The following is a 23,220-nucleotide window of genomic DNA, read 5'->3' as shown; positions in this document are numbered from 1 at the left end:
CATGCCGACCTCTGCCGCTGCAGGCTCGCGCTGCACTCCGTGCCCATCCCTCCCGCCCGGCCTGAGTGAGTCAGAGTCCCCAAAGAGGCTGCTCCTTTAACCCTGTCCTGTCTGAGCAAAGAACAGACGCCATCCGGTGACCTACACGCAGAGGCGGGGCCAAATCCAAAGCTGAGACCCAGGAGCTGTGAGAACAAAGAAGAGAAAGGGAAACCTCTCCCAGCAGCCTCAGAAGCAGCAGATTAAAGCTCCACAATCAACTTGATGTACCCTGCATCTGTGGAATACATGAATAGACAACAAATCATCCCAAATTGAGGAGCCAGGAGTCAGTGCTGTGCCTCTGAGGTGGGAGAGCCAACTTCAGGACACTGGTCCACAAGAGACCTCCCAGCTCCACATAATATCAAACGGCGAAAATCTTCCAGAGATCTCCATCTCAAACCCAGCACCCAGCTTCACTCAACGACCAGCAAGCTACAGTGCTCGACACCCTATGCCAAACAACTAGCAAGACAAGAACACAACGCCACCCATTAGCAGAGAGCTGGCCTAAAATCATAAAAAGTCCGCAGACACCCCAAAACACACCACAAGACGTGGACCTGCCCACCAGAAAGATGAGATGCAGCCTCATCCACCAGAACACAGGCACTAGTCCCCTCCACCAGGAAGCCTACACAACCCACTAAACCAACCTTAGCCACTGGGGACAGACACCAAAAATAATGGGAACCTGCAGCCTGCAAAAAGGAGACCCCAAACACAGTAAGATAAGAAAATGAGAAGACACAAAAACACACAGAAGGAGAAGGAGCAAGATAAAAACCCACCAGACCTAACAAATGAAGAGGTAATAGGGAGTCTACCTGAAAAAGAATTCAGAATAATGATGGTAAAGATGATCCAAGATTCTATTTCTAAGATCCAAAATCTTGGAAATAGAATAGACAAAATGCAAGAAACAGTTAACAAGGACCTAGAAGAACTAAAGATGAATCAAGCATCGATTAAAAACACAATAAATGAAATAAAAAATACTCTAGATGGGATCAATAGCAGAATAACTGAGGCAGAAGAACGGATAAGTGAGGTGAAAGATAAAATAGTGGAAATAACTGATGCAGAGCAAAATAAAGAAAAAAGAATGAAAAGAACAGAGGACAGTCTAAGAGACCTCTGGGACAACATTAAATGCACCAACATTCTAATTATAGGGGTTCCAGAAGAAGAAGAGAAAAAGAAAGGGACTGAGAAAATATTTGAAGAGATTATAGTTGAAAACTTCCCTAATATGGGAAAGGAAATAGTTAATCAAGTCCAGGAGGCACAGAGAGTCCCATACAGAATAAATCCAAGGAGAAATACGCCAAGACACATATTAATCAAACTGTCAAAAATTAAACACAAAGAAATCATATTAAAAGCAGCAAGGCAAAAACAAAAAATAACACACAAGGGAATCCCCATCAGGATAACAGCTGATCTCTCAGCAGAAACTCTACAAGCCAGAAGGGAGTGGCAGGACATAATTAAAGTGATGAAGGAGAAAAACCTGCAACCAAGATTACTCTACCCAGCAAGGATCTCATTCAGATTTGATGGAGAAATTAAAACGTTTACAGACAAGCAAAAGCTGAGAGAGTTCAGCACCACCAAACCAGCTTTACAACAAATGCTAAAGGAACTTCTCTAGGCAAGAAACACAACAGAAGGAAAAGACCTACAATAACAAACCCAAAACAATTAAGGAAAAGGGAATAGGAACATACATATCGATAATTACCTTAAACGTAAATGGACTAAATGCTCCCACCAAAAGACACAGATTGGCTGAATGGATACAAAAACAAGAGCCATATATATGCTGTCTACAAGAGACCCACTTCAGACCTAGAGACACATACAGACTGAAAGTAAGGGGATGGAAAAAGATATTCCATGCAAATGGAAACCAAAAGAAAGCTGGAGTAGCAATTCTCATATCAGAAAAAATAGATTTTAAAATAAAGACTACTAGAAGAGACAAACAAGGACACTACATAATGATCAAGGGACCGATCCAAGAAGAAGGTATAACAATTGTAAATATTTATGCACCAAACATAGGAGCACCTCAATACATAAGGCAAATACTAACAGCCATAAAAGGAGAAATCGACAGTAACACAATCATAGTAGGGGACTTTAACACCCCACTTTCACCAATGGACAGATCATCCAAAATGAAAATAAATAAGGAAACACAAACTTTAAATGATACATTAAACAAAATGGACTTAATTGATATTTATAAGATATTCCATCCAAAAACAACAGAATACACATTTTTCTCAAGTGCTCATGGAACATTCTCCAGGATAGATCATCTCTTGGGTCACAAATCAAGCCTTGGTAAATTTAAGAAAATTGAAATTGTATCAAGTATCTTTTCCGACCACAATGCTATGACACTAGATATCAATTACAGGAAAAGAGCGGTAAAAACTACAAACACATGGAGGCTAAACAATACACTACTTAATAACGAAGTGATCACTGAAGAAATCAAACAGGAAATTAAAAAATACCTAGAAATAAATGACAATGGAAACACGACAACCAAAAACCTATGGGATGCAGCAAAAGCAGTTCTAAGAGGGAAGTTTATAGCAATACAATCCCACCTTAAGAAACAGGAAACATCTCGAATAAACAACCTAACCTTGCACCTAAAGCAATTAGAGAAAGAAGAACAAAAACATCCCAAAGTTAGCAGAAGGAAAGAAATCATAAAAATCAGATCAGAAATAAATGAAAAAGAAATGAAGGAAACGATAGCAAAGATCAATAAAACTAAAAGCTGGTTCTTTGAGAAGATAAACAAAATTGATAAACCATTAGCCAGACTCATCAAGAAAAAAAGGGAGAAGACGCAAATCAATAGAATTAGAAATGAAAAAGGAGAAGTAACAACTGACACTGCAGAAATACAAAAGATCATGAGAGATTACTACAAGCAACTCTATGCCAATAAAATGGACAACCTGGAAGAAATGGAGAAATTCTTAGAAATGGACAACCTGCCAAGACTGAATCAGGAAGAAATAGAAAATATGAACAGACCAATCACAAGCACTGGAATTGAAACTGTGATTAAAAATCTTCCAACAAACAAAAGCCCAGGACCAGATGGCTTCACAGGCGAATTCTATCAAGCATTTAGAGAAGACCTAATACCTATCCTTCTCAAACTCTTCCAAAATATAGCAGAGGGAGGAACACTCCCAAACTCATTCTACGAGGCCACCATCACCTTGATACCAAAACCAGACAAGGATGTCACAAAGAAAGAAAACTACAGGCCAATATCACTGATGAACATAGATGCAAAAATCCTCAACAAAATACTAGCAAACAGAATCCAACAGCACATTAAAAGGATCATACACCATGATCAAGTGGGGTTTATTCCAGGAATGCAAGGATTCTTCAATATACGCAAATCAATCAACGTGATACACCATATTAACAAGTTGAAGGAGAAAAACCATATGATCATCTCAATAGATGCAGAGAAAGCTTTCGACAAAATTCAACACCCATTTACGATAAAAACCCTGCAGAAAGTAGGCATAGAGGTAACTTTCCTCAACATAATAAAGGCCATATATGACAAACTCACAGCCAGCATCATCCTCAATGGTGAAAAACTGAAACCATTTCCACTAAGATCAGGAACAAGACAAGGTTGCCCACTCTCACCACTCTTATTCAACCTAGTTTTGGAAGTTTTAGCCGCAGCAATCAGAGAAGAAAAGGAAATAAAAGGAATCCAAATTGGAAAAGAAGAAGTAAAGCTGTCACTGTTTGCAGATGACATGATACTATACATAGAGAATCCTAAAGATGCTACCAGAAAACTAGTAGAGCTAATCAATGAATTTGGTAAAGTTGCAGGATACAAAATTAATGCACAGAAATCTCTGGCATTCCTATATACTAATGAGGAAAAATCTGAAAGTGGAATCAAGGAAACACTCCCATTTACCATTGCAACAAAAAGAATAAAATATCTAGGAATAAACCTACCTAAGGAGACAAAACACCTGTATGCAGAAAATTATAAGACACTGATGAAAGAAATTAAAGATGATACAAATAGATGGAGAGATACCATGTTCTTGGATTGGAAGAATAAACATTGTGAAAATGACTCTACTACACAAAGCAATCTACAGATTCAATGCAATCCCTATCAAACTACCACTGACATTTTTCACAGAACTAGAACAAAAAAATTCACAATTTATATGGAAACACAAAAGACCCCGAATAGCCAAAGCAATCTTGAGAAAGAAAAATGGAGCTGGAGGAATCAGGCTCCCTGACTTCAGACTATACTACAAAGCTACAGTAATCAAGACAGTATGGTACTGGCACAAAAACAGAAAGATAGATCAATGGAACAGGATAGAAAGCCCAGAGATAAACCCACGGACATATGGTCACCTTATCTTTGATAAACGAGGCAGGAATGTACAGTGGAGAAAGCACAGTCTCTTCAATAAGTGGTGCTGGAAAAACTGGACAGGGACATGTAAAAGTATGAGATTAGATCACTCCCTAACACCATACACAAAAATAAGCTCAAAATGGATTAAAGACCTAAATGTAAGGCCAGACACTATCAAACTCTTAGAGGAAAACATAGGCAGAACACTCTATGACATAAATCACAGCAAGATCCTTTTGGACCCACCTCCTAGAGAAATGGAAATACAGACAAAAATAAACACATGGGACCTAATGAAACTTAAAAGCTTTTGCACAGCAAAGGAAACCATAAACAAGACCAAAAGACAACCCTCAGAATGGGAGAAAATATTTGCAAATGAAGCAACTGACAAAGGATTAATCTCCAAAATTTATAAGCAGCTCATGCAGCTCAATAACAAAAAAACAAACAACCCAATCCAAAAATGGGCAGAAGACCTAAACAGACATTTCTCCACAGAAGATATACAGACTGCCAACCAACACATGAAAGAAGGCTCAACATCTTTACTCATTAGAGAAATGCAAATCAAAACTACAATGAGATATCATCTCACACCAGTCAGAATGGCCATCACCAAGAAATCTAGAAACAATAAATGCTGGAGAGGGTGTGGAAAAAAGGGAACACTCTTGCACTGCTGGTGGGAATGTGGATTGGTACAGCCACTATGGAGAACGGTATGGAGCTTCCTTAAAAAACTACAAATAGAACTACCATATGACCCAGAAATCCCACTACTGGGCATATACCCTGAGAAAACCATAATTCAAAAAGAGACATGTACCAAAATGTTTATAGCAGCCCTATTTACAATAGCCCGGAGATGGAAACAACCTAAGTGTCCATCATCGGATGAATGGGTAAAGAAGATGTGGCACATATATACAATGGAATATTACTCAGCCATAAAAAGAAATGAAATTGAGTTATTTGTAATGAGATGGATGGACCTAGAGTATGTCATACAGAGTGAAGTAAGTCAGAAAGAGAAAGACAAATACTGTATGCTGACACATATATATGGAATTTAAGGGAAAAATGTCATGAAGAACATAGGGGTAAGACAGGAATAAAGACACATACCTACTAGAGAATGGACTTCAATATATGGGGAGGGGGAAGGGTAAGCTGTGACAAAGCAAAAGAGAGGCATGGACATATATACACTACCAAACGTAAGGTAGATAGCTACTGGGAAGCAGCCGCATAGCACAGGGAGATCAGCTCGGTGCTTTGTGACCGCCTGGAGGGGTGGGATAGGGAGGGTGGGAGGGTGACACAAAAGGGAGGGGATATGGGAACATATGTATATGTATAACTGATTAAATTTGTTATAAGGCAAAAAAAAAAATCTTCCAACAAACAAAATCCCAGGACCAGATGGCTTCACAAGCGAATTCTATCAAACATTTAGAGAAGAGCTAATACCTATCCTTCTCAAACTCTTCCAAAATATAGCAGAGGGAGGAACACTCCCAAACTCATTCTATGAGGCCACCATCCCCCTGATACCAAAACCAGACAAAGATGTCACAAAGAAAGAAAACTACAGGACAATATCACTGCTGAACATAGATGCAAAAATCCTCAACAAAATACTAGCAAACAGAATCCAACAGCACATTAAAAGGATCATACACCATGATCAAGTGGGGTTTATTCCAGGAATGCAAGGATTCTTCAATATATGCAAATCAATCAATGTGATACACCATATTAACAAATTGAAGGAGAAAAACGATATGATCATCTCAATAGATGCAGAGAAAGCTTTCGACAAAATTCAACACCCATTTAAGATTAAAAGTACCCTGCAGAAAGTAGGCATAGAGGGAACTTTCCTCAACATAATACAGGCCATATATGACAAACCCACAGCCAACATCATCCTCAACGGTGAAAAACTGAAACCATTTCCACTAAGATCAGGAACAAGACAAGGCTGCCCCCTCTCACCACTCTTATTCAACATAGTTTTGGAAGTTTTAGTCACAGCAATCAGATAAGAAAAAGAAATAAAAGGAATCCAAATCGGAAAAGAAGAAGTAAGCTGTCACTGTTTGCAGATGACATGATACTTTACGTAAAGAATCCAAAAGATGCTACCAGAAAACTAGTAGAGCTAATCAATGAATTTGGTAAAGTAGGAGGACACAAAATTAATGCACAGAAATCTCTTGCATTCCTATACACTAATGATGAAAAATCTGAAAGTGCAATTAAGCAAACACTCCCATTCACCATTGCAACAAAAAGAATAAAATATCTAGGAATAAACCTACCTAAGGAGACAAAACACCTGTATGCAGAAAATTATGACAATGATGAATGAAATTAAGGATGATACAAATAGATGGAGAGATATACCATGTTCTTGGATTGGAAGAATCAACACTGTGAAAATGACTATACTACCCAAAGCCATCTACAGATTCAATGCAATCCCTATCAAACTACCAAGGGCATTTTTCACAGAACTAGAACAAAAAATTTCACAATTTGTATGGAAACAGAAAAGACCCCGATTAGACAAAGCAATCTTGAGAACGAAAAATGGAGCTGGAGGAATCAGACTCCCTGACTTCAGACTATACTACAAAGCTACAGTAATTAAGACAGTGTGGTACTGGCACAAAACCAGAAATATAGATCAATGGAACAGGATAGAAAGCCCAGAGATAAACCCATGCACTTATGGTCACCTTATCTTTGATAAAGGAGGCAAGAATATACAGTGGAGAAAAGACAGTCTCTTCAATAAGTGTTGCTGGGAAAACTGGACAGCTACATGTAAAAGTATGAATTAGAACACTCCCTAACACCATACACAAAAATAAACTCAAAATGGATTAAAGACCTAAATGTAAGGCCAGACACTATCAAACTCTTAGAGAGTAACATAGGCAGAATACTCTTTGACATAAATCACAGCAAGATCCTTTTTGACCCACCTCCTAGAGAAATGGAAATAAAAGCAAAAATAAACAAATGGGACCTAATGAAACTTCAAAGCTTTTGCACAGCAAAGGAAACCATAAACAAGACGAAAAGACAACCCTCAGAATGGGAGAAAATATTTGCAAATGAAGCAACTGACAAAGGATTAATCTCCAAGATTTACAAGCAGCTCGTCCAGCTCAATAACAAAAAAACAAACAACCCAATCCAAAAATGGGCAGAAGGCCTAAATAGACATTTCTCCAAAGAAGATATACAGATTGCCAACAAACACATGAAAGTATGCTCAACATCATTAATCATTAGAGAAATGCAAATCAAAACTACAATGAGATATCACCTCACACCAGTCAGAATGGCCATCATCAAAAAATCTAGAAACAATAAATGCTGCAGAGGGTGTGGAGAAAAGGGAACACTCTTGCACTGTTGGTGGGAATGTAAATTGATACAGCCACTATGGAGAACAGTATGGAGGTTCCTTAAAAAACTACAAATAGAACTACCATATGACCCAGCAATCCCACTACTGGGCATATACCCTGAGAAAACCATAATTCAAAAAGAGTCATGTACCAAAATGTTCATTGCAGCTCTATTTACAATAGCCAGGACATGGAAGCAACCTAAGTGTCCATCAACAGATGAATGGATAAAGAAGATGTGGCACATATATGCAATGGAATATTACTCCGCCATAAAAAGAAATGAAATTGAGATATTTGTAGTGAGGTGGATGGACCTAGAGTCTGTCATACAGAGTGAAGTAAGTCAGAAAGAGAAAAATGAATACCATATGCTAATGCATACATATGGAATCTAAGAAAAAAAAAGTCGTGAAGAACCTAGGGGTAAGATGGGAATAAAGAAACAGACCTACTAGAGAATGGACTTGAGGATACGGGGAGGGGGAAGGGTAAGCTGTGACAAAGTGAGAGAGTGGCATGGACATATATACACTACCAAACGTAAAATAGATAGCTAGTGGGCAGCAGCCGCATAGCACAGGGAGCATAGCTCGGTGCTTTGTGACCACCTAGAGGGGTGGGATAGGGAGGGTGGGAGGGAGGGAGATGCAAGAGGGAAGAGATATGGGAACATATGTATATGTATAACTGATTCACTTTGTTATAAAGCAGAAACTAACACACCATTGTAAAGCAATTATACTCTCATAAAGATGTTTAAAAAAAATAGATGGGGAAATATTTTAGCAGTGGCAGGATTCCAACAAATTTGCAAGTCCGATCCCATCTGACATACATAAATACGAAGGCCAAAATACATGTTTCCAACGGCTGGCTCTGGTAGGCATAAACTGCCAAGACTACTGATGTTAGACTACACGTTCCAGCTCCAGAAAATTTAAACCAAAGTATTAATATATGGGGATTTGATAGGTGCTGTACTCCACCTGTGTATGCACCTTGGTTTGTATGGCAGTATACAAAAGAGTTGAATTGGAACCTTTCTCTGAACACTCTTGAAATCTCAAATTAATTATCCTTTTATACATTAAGGAACCCATACTTTTATATCTAAAAATGTGTAATTTTTACTAAGAATCTAAAACTGTGTAATTATTAAGATAAAGCAGTTAATGTTTACATGAGAAAACTAAATATTATTTTTAAATGTTCTAAGGAAAAAGACTCTGATTTAACTGACAAATCTTTAAGACTTTTGCTAAACTCAGATGATTAGTTATCTTTTTTTCCAAACAGCAAAACTAATAATATCTTTGTTTATTAATTATCTCTAGAATTTATTATGAAAGACAGTTCATGATGTTAACAAAACTTCAAAGTGTAGTTTTCCCAGCCACCACAATAGACCGTACATCACTATACTTATCTTTCTACATATTAGAAAAAGTAGCATCTTTAGAATTAGAGACCTGAGAACAGCACATATTCCTAAATGTTTATGAATAGAAAGTATGTATAATCTCTGTTAAAACAATTCTTTGTTCTTTGCAATTTTGTGTATTAACAGCAAATGCCATATACTGTGTCACACCACTTTTATAAAATTTGTTTCTAACATAAGCCAAATAAAGTACCATAATCTTACCTTTATAAGGATCCCAAAGAAACAGGTCATGTGTGTTTGCATGTCTCAAATGTTTCCCTCTTTTTAAAATTACTATCCAAAGTTTCATTTCAGAGGTAATACCTCAAGAAGTGCCAATCTTAAAAAGACAACTGCATTTCTACACACCCACAACACCAGAAATATAATTGATTTGAGTCCAGAAACATACCCATATGTAAATGGAACTTTGGCATTTGACTAAAGTGACATACCAAAACTGTTTTTCAAAATAGTTGTACCAATTTACATTCCCATAAACAATGTATAAAAGATACTATTGCTTCAAAGTCTTTGTAACACATTAGACTTTTAAATTTTTGCCAATTGAATTGTATAAAATGGTATCTCATTTGCATGTCCCTGATCATTAAAGAGGTTGAACATCTCTGTATTTTTGTTTGTGTTTATTCTTCTGTAAAAACCTTTGCATGCCCATTTTTCTTTTGTTTTTCTTATTGATTTATGAGAGTTCTTTATGTGTTCTTGTTATTAATCCCTTGTTGTGTTTATGCCAATATCTTTTCTAGGAGTGTCTTTTCATTTTCTTTAAAATTTTTTTTGATGTAAGAAAGTCCTTAATTTTGGTATAATAAAATGTCAGTCTTTTCTTTATAGTTTTTTGTTTCATGTTTAATAAATCCTGTTGAACATCCAAAGCCTCAAAAAAATTCACCCTTATTTTTCACTGATTTTTTAATTTTTAGATCCTAAATCCACCTGAAGTTGACTTTTTTGTATATGATTATAAGAAACCAAATGGCAGAGAGACTGAACAAGAGAGAAGCCAAAAAAATGGCAGCTGAGAGAATGAGATGTTAAGCAAAGAATTTTTCCCTCCTTCAGGAAGTCAGAGAGATAAAATTGGAGTTCTGAGACTGCCTGAGATGAAATGTCCTGTTAAATATCCTATGCTTTCAATTGACCTCTGAGATGCTAAATCCAAGAGTAAGGGCTAGCTAGAAATAGAATAATCTTTAAAAATTAATTCTAAAATTTTCATCCACAATGCCCAGCATTTGATCAAAAACTATCCAAGACACCAGGAGACAAAATCAGTTACTTTAAAAACCAAAAGGGGGCCTCCCTGGTGGCGCAGTGGTTAAGAGTCCGCCTGCCGATGCAGGGGATACGGGTTCATGCCCCGGTCTGGGAGGATCCCATATGCCGCGGAGTGGCTGGGCCCGTGAGCCATGGCCGCTGGGCCTGCGCATCCGGAGCCTGTGCTCCGCAACGGGAGAGGCCACAACAGTGAGAGGCCCGCATACCGCAAAAAAAAAAAAAAAAAAAAAAAAAGGAAAAACACAATGGAAACAAACCTACAGGAGAGCCATATATTGGACATGTCAGATACAGAAATTAACTGTAATGGAGATGTTCAAGAAAAGTAATGGCAAGATAAAATTTGAGCAGGGAACTAGAATTTGGAAAGAAATTAAAGAAAACTATTTCTATTTCTATTTTCGCAGATATAAAAACTATTTTTAAAAAGCAAATGAAAATTAAAGAAATAAAAATGCACAATAAAGTGAAAATTCACTGGATGGACTTAAAAATAGACTAGAGAAGTAAGGAAAAAAGTATCATGAATTTGAAGATAGATTTAAATTTTAAATGTTTTAAAGTACCATTTACAATATCATTAAAGAAATGAATTACATGTTTTTGAATCAGAAGACTCATTACTATTAAAATGTCAGTTCAGCACAAATTGACCTATAGATCCAATTTAATCCCAATCAAAATCCCAGCAGGCTTTTTTGTAGAAATTGAGAAGTTGATTCCAAAATTTTATGGAAATGCAAGGGACCTAGAATAGCCAAATCAAAATAATTTTTATTTCAATACTTACTATGATATACAGTAATCAAGACAATGTGTTATTGCTATAAGGATATGTCAATCAATGGAACAGAAGAGAGTTCCAAAGGAGGCTCACACAGATATGGTCAAATGATTTTCAGCAAAGGTGCAAAAGTGATTCAATTGAGAAAGAGTAGGGTTGTAAGTGTTTTTTTCAATAAATGGTACTGGAACCATGAAACTTCCATATGCATCTATATGATATTGGATTAATTGTATTTCCACATGAAAAAAAGTGAATCATGACCCCTAATTCACACCATTCATAAAAATTTATTTCCAGATGGATTGTAAAGATAAAACAATAAAGCCTCTAGATGACAATACTAGAGGATATCTTCCTCACTTCGTAATAGGCAAAGTTTTTTACAAAACAGAAAAATCTCTACCCATAAAGGAATAAAATGATTAACTTGAATTTATCAAAATTATTTCTGAATATCAAAAATGCTTAAATTAATGAAAGGGAGAAGATTTTTTAACATCTACAACTAAAAAAAGACTCATAACAAGAACAATAATTAAAACTACAATGGGTCTCCCAAGGCAATAGAAATAAAAGCAAAAATAAACAAATGGGACCTAATCAAACTTATAAGCTTTTGCACAGAAAAGGAAACCATCAACAAAAAGAAAAGACAACCTACAGACTGGGAGAAAATATTTGCAAACAATGCAATCAACAAGGAATTAATTTCCAAAATATACAAACAGCTCACACAACTCAACAAAAAAACAAACAACCCAATCAAAAAATGGGCAGACCTAAATAGACAGTCTCCAAAGAAACATACAGATGGCCAATAGGCACATGAAAAGATGCTCAGCATCACTAATTATTAAAGAAATGCAAATCAAAACTACAATGAGGTATCACTTCACACAGGTCAGAATGGCCATCATTTAAAATTCTACAAATAACAAATGCTGGGGTTTCCCTGGTGGCACAGTGGTTAAGAATCCGTCTGCCAATGCAGGAGACAAGGGTTCGAGCCCTGGTCTGGGAAGATCCCACATGCCACAGAGCAACTAAGCCCATGGGCCACAACTACTGAGCCTGCACTCTAGAGCCCGTGAGCCACAACTACTGAACCTGTGTGCTACAACTACTGAAGCCCATGCACCTAGAGCCTGTGCTCCACAACAAGAGAAGCCACCTCAATGAGAAGCCTGCCCACCACAACGAAGAGTAGCCCCCACTCGCCACAACTAGAGAAAGCCCATGTGAAGCAATGAAGACCCAACGCAGCCAAAAATAAATATAAATAAATAAATTTTATTTTTAAAAAATATAAATAAATAAATTTATTTTTTAAAAATAAATAACAAATGCTGGAGAGGGTGTGGAAAAAAGGGAACCCTCCTACACTGTTGGTGGGAATGTAAATTGGTGCAGCCACTCTGGAAAACAGTATGGAGATTTCTTAAAAAAACTAAAAATAGAGTTGCCAGGTGATCCAGCAATCCCACTCCTGGGCATACATCCAGACAAAACTCTAATTCAAAAAGATACATGCACCCCTGGTACATCTCTTGTGGTCCAGTGGCTAAGACTCAGCTCTCCCAATGTAGGGGGCCTGGGTTCGATCCTTGGTCAGGGAACTAGATCCTGCATGCCACAACTAAAAGATCCTGCATGCCACAATGAAGACCCAAGTGCAGCCAAATAAATAAATAAATAAATGTTTATTTTAAAAAAAGGTACATGCACCCCAATGTTCACAGCAGCACTATTTACAATAGGCAAGACATGAAAACAACCTAACTGTCCATCATTAGGTGAATGAATAAAGAAGAGGTAGTATGTATAGACAATGGAATACTGCTCAACCATAAAAAAGAATGAAATAATGCCATTTGCAGCAATATAGATGGACCTAGAGATTATCATACTAAGTGAAATGTCAGAAAGAGAAAGACAAATACCATATGATATCACTTATATAGGGAATGTAAAATATGATACAAATGAACTTATTTACAAAACAGAAACAGACTCACAGATACAGAAAACAAACTTATGATTACCAAAGGGGAAAGAGGGTGGGAGAGGGATAAATTAGGAGTTTGGGATTAGCAGATACAAACTACTATATCTAAAATAGATAAACAACAAGGTCCTACTATATAGCACAGGGAACTATATTCAGTATCCTGTAATAAACCATAATGGAAAAGAATATGAAAAGAATATATATGTATAACTGAATCACCTTGCTGTACACCAGAAAATAACACAACACTGCAAATCAACTATACTTCAATTAAAAAATAAAATAAAGAAAAAAAAACTACAATGGGATACCACCACATACACTTTAAATTAAAACACTGACACTTGTTAACACCAAGTGAGCAAGAATATAGAACCACTGGAATTCTTATACCTTACTGATGAGAGTGTCAATTGGAAAATCCACTCTGGAAAATTGCTTGGTACCATCTATTAAACCTGAGTGTATACCTTATGACCCAGCAATTTCTTTCCTTGGTATAAACCCAACAGGAATGTCTACATTCATGCACCAAAAGTAATGCATACATAATAGCAATGTATATTAAAGCCAAAAACTGGAAACAACTCAAATATCCATCAACAGTAAAGTGGATAAACAATTATGACCTATTCATCAATGAAAACAAATGAACTACTATATGGTAAGACACACTGAGCAAAAGAAGCCAGGCTCAAGAGACTACATACTGTATGATCCCACTTACACAAAATTCAAAAAGAGGGGAAAAAAAATAACTTATGTAATAACCAGGATAATGGTACTTGTGAGGTGAGGGAGTAGTAAGTGGCACAGGGGTTGCCTCTAGGGTTCTAGTAATGTTCTATTTCTTGATCTAGGTGGAGGTTACATTAGTGTATTCACAATTAAAATGTATTGAGTTGTTCATGATAATATATGCACTTTTTGTATATATGTCATTCTCAATAAACCACTAAAAAACCATACATATTGTATAAGCAATTGTGTGACTTGGAAGCAATGTCTGCTGTAGGGGAGCAGAGGCTACACAAAGGTAGTAAACATGCTATAGGCAAAATATATAATCTAGACATTATAAACAATTCTTAGCTAATTCCTAGGTAACTGTAATGTGAATATGCTAAAACTATTTAAATAAATACCAGATTTAATACTTAACCATTGTATACGACCATGAATGACCATATATAATCACTACGTGGACGTTTTCTGGATCTTGACAGTTTCACCTTTCCTTTCACCATTCCCCGCCCCCCAATACTATCCATACCTATCTTCCACAAGCATATTCTTTAGGTAACCAAATGCCCATTTTATTTATCACTTTGACTCTCTAAAGCTACTAAAGGCAGTAAAACAGAATAAAAGAGAATCCTATAATAAGGCTATATAAATTACACTATGTTTTTATTAGAAAAAAATTTCTAAATTACTCTCAAAATTCTACTTCTTGAAAATAAGTCAAGATATATATATAGATAAAAATATCCTCTACTTCCAATATTTTTCACTTTTTCAAATGCATTAAACTTATCCTTTGCTCTTTACTAGTCCTTCACATTATACCACTAGACAAAGCCCTTAAAAAAAAGAAAAAAAAAGAATGAAAGCAGGAAAAATTTTAAATATGTTTCTAGTACCATACAGAATTGCTTGGATCAGAACTCATTCTCCTGATACTTCAACTCCACCACTGAGCTAAAATTCCTTCCAAGTTTTAGAGAACAGTGCTCTTACTGTCACCATTTCTGCTATCCATAGGATAAGCATTGGCCATTCCCCAAATTCCAGAACCACTTGCCATTTCACTGCTTTCTTCCTACACTCTAGTGGCAGTAGTTCAATTTGGCAGTTTGTCAAAAAGATTCAGAGTATAAAGCACTTGGTGATCTTTAACCAAATGTATTTGTTGTGTATACAGCATATGCCATATATATGTATTTCACACATTATAACAGAACACAGTGAAGGACACACTGCATAATCCTAGAATCCAAAGACTTCTCTTTGAGAACTTTTCCTTAAAATAATTTACTTTTATTGAGCTAAAAGTGTTGATTACTTTTTTTTAAACAAGCAAATACCATTTCTTGACAATTATTACAATTATTTTTCCCTTCTAAGAAAGACCAATGGCTTACAAATTTATTGCCACGTGACTTGTGGAAACTATATTTTCAAATAGATCACATTTTCTGAGAGAAGCAGTACCAAATAGGGTTCATATTCCTTCCAAAGACTTAGCAAAGGAACCATGAGAGATAATTTTTCATAAAAGCAAAGATAAAACTATTATAAATGTTTATAATATAAAATGATGCTTAGATTCTTTTTTTATTTAATAAACATTTATCAGGTGTCTGTTATATGTCAGGCATTGTTAATCAAATAGACTTGGTGCTTGCCACCTTGAAGAAATTGAGTCTAGGGACTTCCCTGGCCGTCCAGTGGTTAAGACTCTGCACTTCCACTGCAGGAGGCATGGGTTCAATCCCTATTCAGGGAAAAAGATCCCACATGCCATGTGGTGTGGCCAAAAAAAATGCAAGAAATTGAGTCTACATTTATTGAACAAATAATCAATGTCTGATGTGTGGGGTGGTAAGTGCTATGAAAGAGAGATGCCTAGTCTGTCAGGACATAGAAGAAAGGCATCTATATCAGCATCAAGGTGTCAGTAAACACCTCCTGTGAAAGATGACTTGGGCTGGGCTTCCCTGGTGGTGCAGTGGTTGAGAGTCTGCCTGCCGATGCAGGGGACACAGGTTCGGGCCCTGGTCTGGGAGGATCCCACATGCCGCGGAGCGACTGGGCCCGTGAGCCGCAATTACTGAGCCTGCGCGTCTGGAGCCTGTGCTCCGCAACAGGGGGGGCCAAAATAGTGAGAGGCCCGCGCACCGCAATGAAGAGTGGCCCCCGTTTGCCGCAGCTGGGGAAAGCCCTCACACAGAAACGAAGACCCAACACAGCCATAAATGAATTAATTAAATAAATTTTAAAAAAAAATGACTTGGGCTGAGTTTTGCTACGTAAGAATTGGCTGAGTGAAAAGGGCAATCCAGGTGAAGGGAATTGCTGGTAACAGGCACAGAAGCATAAAGCAACATATACCACTCAAGATGCTATAAGTCCTTACTTGGAAGAAAGTTTGAGAGGGGAACAGAATCAGGAAATGAGAATGGAGAGAATAGAAGCCAAATCATGGAATGTTGTAGTAGCTAGGTTTAAAAGTTTGAACTTTATCCAGAAAGACAGTCCCCTAATCCTTCAAAGGTTACTAAAATGATTTTAAGCAGGGAAGTAAAATGAGTATATTTTCATTTTTAAAAAACATGTTTGGCTTTGGTATAGGACAAGGCTAAAGCAGTAATCCAGAATTCAGAAGGCAACATTAAGAATGGAGATGAGAGAACAGATCTGAGAAACAAAAGGAGATAGAATTTGTTGAACTTGGAGGCTAATTGGAAGAGAGGGTAGAATAAAAATGAAGAGTCTAACTGACTTGGTAACTAAGTGGATGATGGTACCAAAGCAGAGAAGATAGGAGAAAGAGTGGGTCTGAGGTGGTAGGGAGCAGGGAGGAATGATGAATTTATTTCAAAATATCTTAGGCATTATGTTTTCTATATATTGTCCAAAGAATCCCTTTAATATATAAATCATATATAACTATAGCAAAAAACTCCCCTGTATTTGATGTAAAGTTTATTGTGGCTAGCATATTCATTTTAATTATTTAATTAGCAAAAATTTCCTGATTTTCTTAAAGTTATGTTTGGGATGGGGAGAGGAAAATATTTGAACACGCTGCAGTCTCTTTTACAAAGCTGAACAGGAAAATTTGCTTCCTTATCCTCTCAAAATAGTTCCTAGCAGCAAGCTGATGTATAAAATCATTCCATTAACTAAAGAATATTGTGCAGTTCTTTATGAAATAGCCTTCAAATGAGACACTCATTATAATAAAACTGTTCAAGATATCAAAAGGTAAAATATACACTTTTATTATGTAATATTTTTGTGTGTGTGCTTTTTTTTTGGAATGTAGATGATTTACAATGTTGTGTTAGTTTCAGGTGAACAGCAAAGTGATTCAGTTATACATATGCATATATTCATTCTTTTTTAGATTCTTTTCTTATATAGGCTATCACAGAATATTGAGTAGAGTTCCCTATGCTATACAGTAGGTCTTTGTTGGTTATCTATCCTATACATAGTAGTGTGTGTCTGTTCATTCCAAGCCCCTGATTTACCCCTCCCCACTGCATTTCCCCTTATTATGTAATGCTAACATAGCAGCAACATGAGTTATACATAGTTTATGCAAAACAATTTTTATGTTTCAGAAATCTAAACCTCCAGAATAATGAAAAATAAAAAATGTACCTCTGAGGTGGCCAGGTCTGAAACTTCCATCTCCAACTGTTTACAAGGAACTTTATAATTTGTTTATGTATGGGAAAATATGTCTTCAGCTTCATTAGTCACTTCTCATTTTATGACAAAAATTGTACATTTCTCTTTGTTTATTATGGATAAACTATGGCATGAGGGGAACTGAACAACTAAAGGAAGAACCAGGAGGGGGATCTGAGTCTTGGAGCTGCCTAATGAGCCACTCTGCCTCCAACAGCTAGCTCCTCAGGGCTCTACAAAAGACTAACTAAACCCAAGTCAACTAAAGCACAGCACTCAAGTCTAATTCGGTAACTAACATCAGGAGTGGTTTGCTCCTGAGCAGGACCAGAGTACTCACTTTCTTTGCGAACTTCCTCAAGTGCCCCAGTAAGCTCTTCCTTTAAAACTGTGGCTTCTTGAGCAATCTTCTCTCCCTTGTCTAATAAATTCCAAGTTGCTTCCTCCACAGAAGCTAGAAGGACTCTGGCTCTTTTTGAACGTCCTTTTTTCCTGTTGGAAGGATTCTGGGGACAATTTACAAGTGTAGTAACCTAGAATTGGAAAAATACAAGTTACTCATTAGACAAATTGTGAGAGGAACACAGCCCTGGGATATCATAGCCCAGAACAAAAGGAAGTATTTCTTAATAACATGATTCATTCCCAATACTACTGGTACATTCCCAAAAGTCAGGTCAAGGCACCAAGAGCAGTATTACCAGCTACCACAGAGTTCCTAACTAAAGACAGGAAGGAAGGGAGGGAGTGGGGGAGTGAGGAGGGGAGGGAGGAAGGAGGGATAGAGATTGAATCTCATCAAGTTTTACCATTGGACCAATGCAAAATACACAACACTCAATATACACATATATATTATTTGATATATATAGAGCAAATGATTATTTATATCACTTTGTAGCCAGCAATCTATATTAAGAGGGAGGCAAAAATAATTATAATTAAGTCAATAAGTATTAATATATGTAGGTTAAGAATAGAGATTACTAATGTTGGGGCAGGGGGTGCAGAACCACTCTGAAACATGTAAAACAGTGGTTACTTCAGAAGGACAAAACCCAAATCCTTACTATATCTACATTCTGGCCCTTTGTAAACTCTTTTACCTGTCTCCCACACTCCCCCCAAATCAGTTGGCCTCTCAAGCAATCAGGTCCTCCTCAAAGTGCCCTATCAAGAGGCCTTCCCTGACCACCCCAATCCCCACCCTCTCCCACTCTGTCCCCTCACTACACGTTATAATTCTTCAGAATATTTATAGAGCCTGACATTTTTTATTTGTTCATATATGTTTATTGCATCCTTCTAATACTAAAATGTAAACTCCATGAAAACGGGAAATGTGGTTTGTTCTCCCTCACTCAGAACAACCATAAAGTAGTTGTTCAATAAATATTTTTTATATTAATGGCTTAATGAATGGGGTAGTTGAACAGAGGGACGTTTTGATGTCTATATTTTGAATTGCCTGAATATGTTAATAATGAGCATGTACTACTTCTGTAAATTTGTTTAAAATAAGAATAAACTCATGGGACTTCCCTGGTGGTACAGTCGTTAAGAATCCGCCTGCCAATGCAGGGGACATGGGTTCAAGCCCTGGTCTGGGAAGATCCCACGTGCCACGGAGCACCTAAGCCTGTGCACCACAACTACTGAGCCGGCACTCCAGAGCCCACAGGCCAAAACTACTGAGTTGCGTACCACAATTACTGAAGCCCACGCGCGTAAAGCCCGTGCTCCACAACAAGAGAAGCCACTGCAATGAGAAGCCCGCGCACCGCAACGAAGAGTAGCCCCCACTTGCCACGACTAGAGAAAGCTCACTCACAGCAAAGAAGACCCAACACAGACAAAGATAAATAAATAAAATTTTATTTTAAAAAAAGAATAGGGCTTCCCCGGTGGCGCAGTGGTTGAGAGTCCGCCTGCCGATGCAGGGGACACGGGTTCGTGCCCCAGTCCGGGAAGATCCCACATGCCGCAGAGCGGCTGGGCCCGTGAGCCATGGCCGCTGAGCCTGCGTGTCCGGAGCCTGTGCTCCGCAACGGGAGAGGCCACAACATTGAGAGGCCTGCGTACCACAAAAAAAAAAAAAAAAAAAAAAGAATAAACTCATGATAAGAGCATTGTTTGGAGGTATAAATTAAGCACTTATATTTGGAAACAAAACCTTATACAAAATTACATTGTGAAAAATATCCATTTCTTAATTAAACCTTGAATTCCAAGGAAGAAAATTTGGTTAACATTTTCATAAGCAAACCTGGAAGATCCCCATTGCAGAGGAAGAAAGAAAAAAAAAACATTTATCCAGTATTTAAAATAGAAGACCCGAAACTCTTATTGAAAGCTAGGTTGGTGCATGTCATCAAATAGCCGAGGCTTTTAACAAATATGGACCACATCTTTGACATCAGACTATACATAATCCTTCCTGCTCTGCAGTCCCTGGAGATTTTGCTTGTTTATTGTTAATGGAGCATTAAGTATTTGTTTATTTGGTTATCTGGACCCAGTTCTTAGCCAGGAACTGAGAAAAACTTACAAGCTATGGGGGAAATATGTGGATGAAAATTGTTTTTGTCTGCTCTGCTATTCCCTTCCCCTGTCCAAAAGACCCTCTTCTTTATTCTAATTTGCTTTATTCCCATATTCACAACCCAGACTGGAGTTCCTTGTAGCAAGCCTTTATTTCCTTTCTTGGAAAATGAGAATAACCATATTATCCTATAAGATTATATGAAGTTTAAATAATATAAAGTGTTTTTTAAGATGCATTACATGACACAAATTTTGGATGCCATTTAATGTGTGTTTTCTAGTCCATTCCCCATGGAATCCTTGTCAAAGATGTTCTCTCTGGGTCTACCCATATCTTGCTCTTAGGGTCCCCTGTGCTAAATGTGATGAAGTCAATTAACAAAGCACATTCTATGTGCTTTACAAGCAGTCAAGTAGGGCCATGTGTCTTTATCATGCATTATGTAAAGATGATAATAAGTCTGACTTATTACATGGGTTTTCACATATTCCAAAAGACAAATATCTCACTATTATCAATCTAATTTATATATCAAGAGTTAAAAGATACTTGCCCAGATAAAGACAAATTATAGCACCTTGTTTAAAACCTTTGTCTAGGGCTTCCCTGGTGGCGCAGTGGTTGAGAGTCCGCCTGCCGATGCAGGGGACACGGGTTCGTGCCCCGATCCCGGAAGATCCCACATGCCGCGGAGCGGCTGGGCCCGCGAGCCATGGCCGCGGAGCCTGTGTGTCCGGAGCCTGTGCTCCGCAACGGGAGAGGCCACAGCAGTGAGAGGCCCGCGTACAGCAAAAAAAAAAAAAAAAAAAAAAACCTTTGTCTAAAACGAACAATAAGTATCATTGTCTAAAATGTTCCTTCAGAATTTATTTTAAGTGCCACAATTCATGACGCTTCCCACTGAACATTCCTCTATTATTGTTTAGATCCTCCAAGCACCAAATGTTTTCCATAGAATAGCCTGAGCTTTGAAATTAAAATGGGCATTCCAGAAATGCTTCGTTCCTTATAATAAATGCCAGAGAAGTAAGAAATGTGAAAAGAACATTGTATAAGAACATTGTGCTTCCATCAAAAAAAATGCAATTGCAACTTGTTCAAGCTTAACCTGTCTTCTTTTTAAATACCCCAACATACAATAGTTATTTATTATTGATTAAACTAAAGTCATGATGCTTTCAATGATTCATTTTATTTCAGAAAGTAAATATGGCTTGGTAAGCCTGTGGGGGAAAAAAAGAAAGCTAAAACTATTTTTTACCCCAAATCACCTGTGGGGATCTAACTGACTCTCATAGGTGACTGTGATTCCTGAAAGTAAATGATTCTCACCAAGGGTTGGAGGGTGCATATGTTATTTGAAAAAGTCTCCCATCTCTTCAAGGAATACCAGCCAACAGTAAAATTAGCCCTGAAGTTATTTTGTAAAGTAATTCATATTTCTTTTTTCAATACAAAATCAGTTATATTTTTACAAAGAACACAAAAATTTTAGCTGGAATTTACAGCAAAGATTATTCTAATGTAGGCTCCAAGCCCACATCTTGCTAGCCTTTCTTTTATCACTGTGCACAACTGATCCCTTTCCCTCTTTATCAGACCTTAGGGGGTCCCTCTAATATTGATAATCTTTGACTTCAGGTGTGCATCTCCTGAAGAACTTGGGTTTACTCACTTTTCTTCAGTCTATAAATCTGTATTAGGCTTCATCATAGATATAAAATGAGCTCCCCACTGAAGTAGTCCTAAATTAGAGACTTTGAGTAATATAAAAAGAAGAAATTCCCTACTTTTTTCATTCTGCACATGTATAATTCCATAAAACCAGGTGTATTTTAATGGTATGTAATATTTATATATTGAAATTTAGAGTAACAAAAAATAAAAGGGTTTTCTAATCTTTCTTAATTCAAGTGTGCTTCCCTAGTTGCTCCAAACATACTGAAAATTAAGTTGTCCAAAAGACCCTTCTTCAAGTCATTGATAATTTCAACTGTTCCTTATTTCCTACAAAAGCAACTTTCACTGTGTAAACAAAAGTACTGGGAAAGACTGAAGTGTTGAGAACTCAGAAAATACATATCCTTCAATTAACATTCAGCACTCCCCCAAAACCAAAACAATTTTCTTTTATTTCCTTTTAAGCCAATAAACATTTATTGAGCACATATTATGTTCAAAACAATATCCTAGCCATTTAGAAAATAAAGATAAGGAAGCTTCAGTATGGTGATATGAAGGGTACACAACTAGCTGCAATATAAAAGGCAGAATAACTGCCTAAACTTATAAGTAAAAAGAAAGTGCTGAAGAGATGATAAACATTCACAAGGATTAAGTAGGGCTTCCAAAAAGAGCCATTAAAGACAGATGGTTTTCGGGCATGAGAGACAGAGGGGAAGGCAAGCCAGGTGAAGGGGACCATGTACAAAGGGGAAGAGATGGAAATTATTTTTGTCTGAGAGTAGCAGATAGTCAAGTTTGGCAGACTACAGGGTAAAAACAGGAAATTGGGTCACAAATAAGTCTAAGAAGTAGGTGGTAGCTTAAATACAAAAAGTGCTGAAAGTCAAGGAAAGAGTTAATATTCAATTTAATATGCAATAGACACTTCACACAGCATACCCAAAGTGGAAACCTTCTTCCACCAACCTGCCTTTCTTCCATCTGTTTCTTACCTCAGGCACTGACACCTCTAGCCTAAGGCAGAAACCCAGAGGTCATCTGGGCTACTCCCTCTCTCTCATCCTCCTCTCCATGTTCTTTATATTGTCTCTTTAAAAGCTTTGTTGCTGGGGGACCTTCAA

The 23,220-nt window shown here is 37.2% G+C and overlaps 1 protein-coding gene across 1 annotated transcript in view; it reads right to left on the bottom strand.

Moving 5' to 3' along the window:
• Positions 1-23,220, bottom strand: part of CTNNA3 (catenin alpha 3) — a 1,652,440-nt gene that overhangs the window by 1,595,866 nt on the left and 33,354 nt on the right. The window contains exon 2 of the mRNA XM_060092416.1: positions 18,209-18,401. Within this exon, the coding sequence (XP_059948399.1) occupies positions 18,209-18,401 (193 nt within the window). The remainder of the gene's footprint in view (positions 1-18,208; positions 18,402-23,220) is intronic.

Source organism: Mesoplodon densirostris, chromosome 1 (genome assembly GCF_025265405.1).
Source record: "Mesoplodon densirostris isolate mMesDen1 chromosome 1, mMesDen1 primary haplotype, whole genome shotgun sequence".
In the NCBI taxonomy this organism is placed as follows: domain Eukaryota; kingdom Metazoa; phylum Chordata; class Mammalia; order Artiodactyla; family Ziphiidae; genus Mesoplodon; species Mesoplodon densirostris.
Note: the sequence above shows the minus strand (reverse complement) of the source record. Positions and strands in the feature narration are given on the sequence as shown.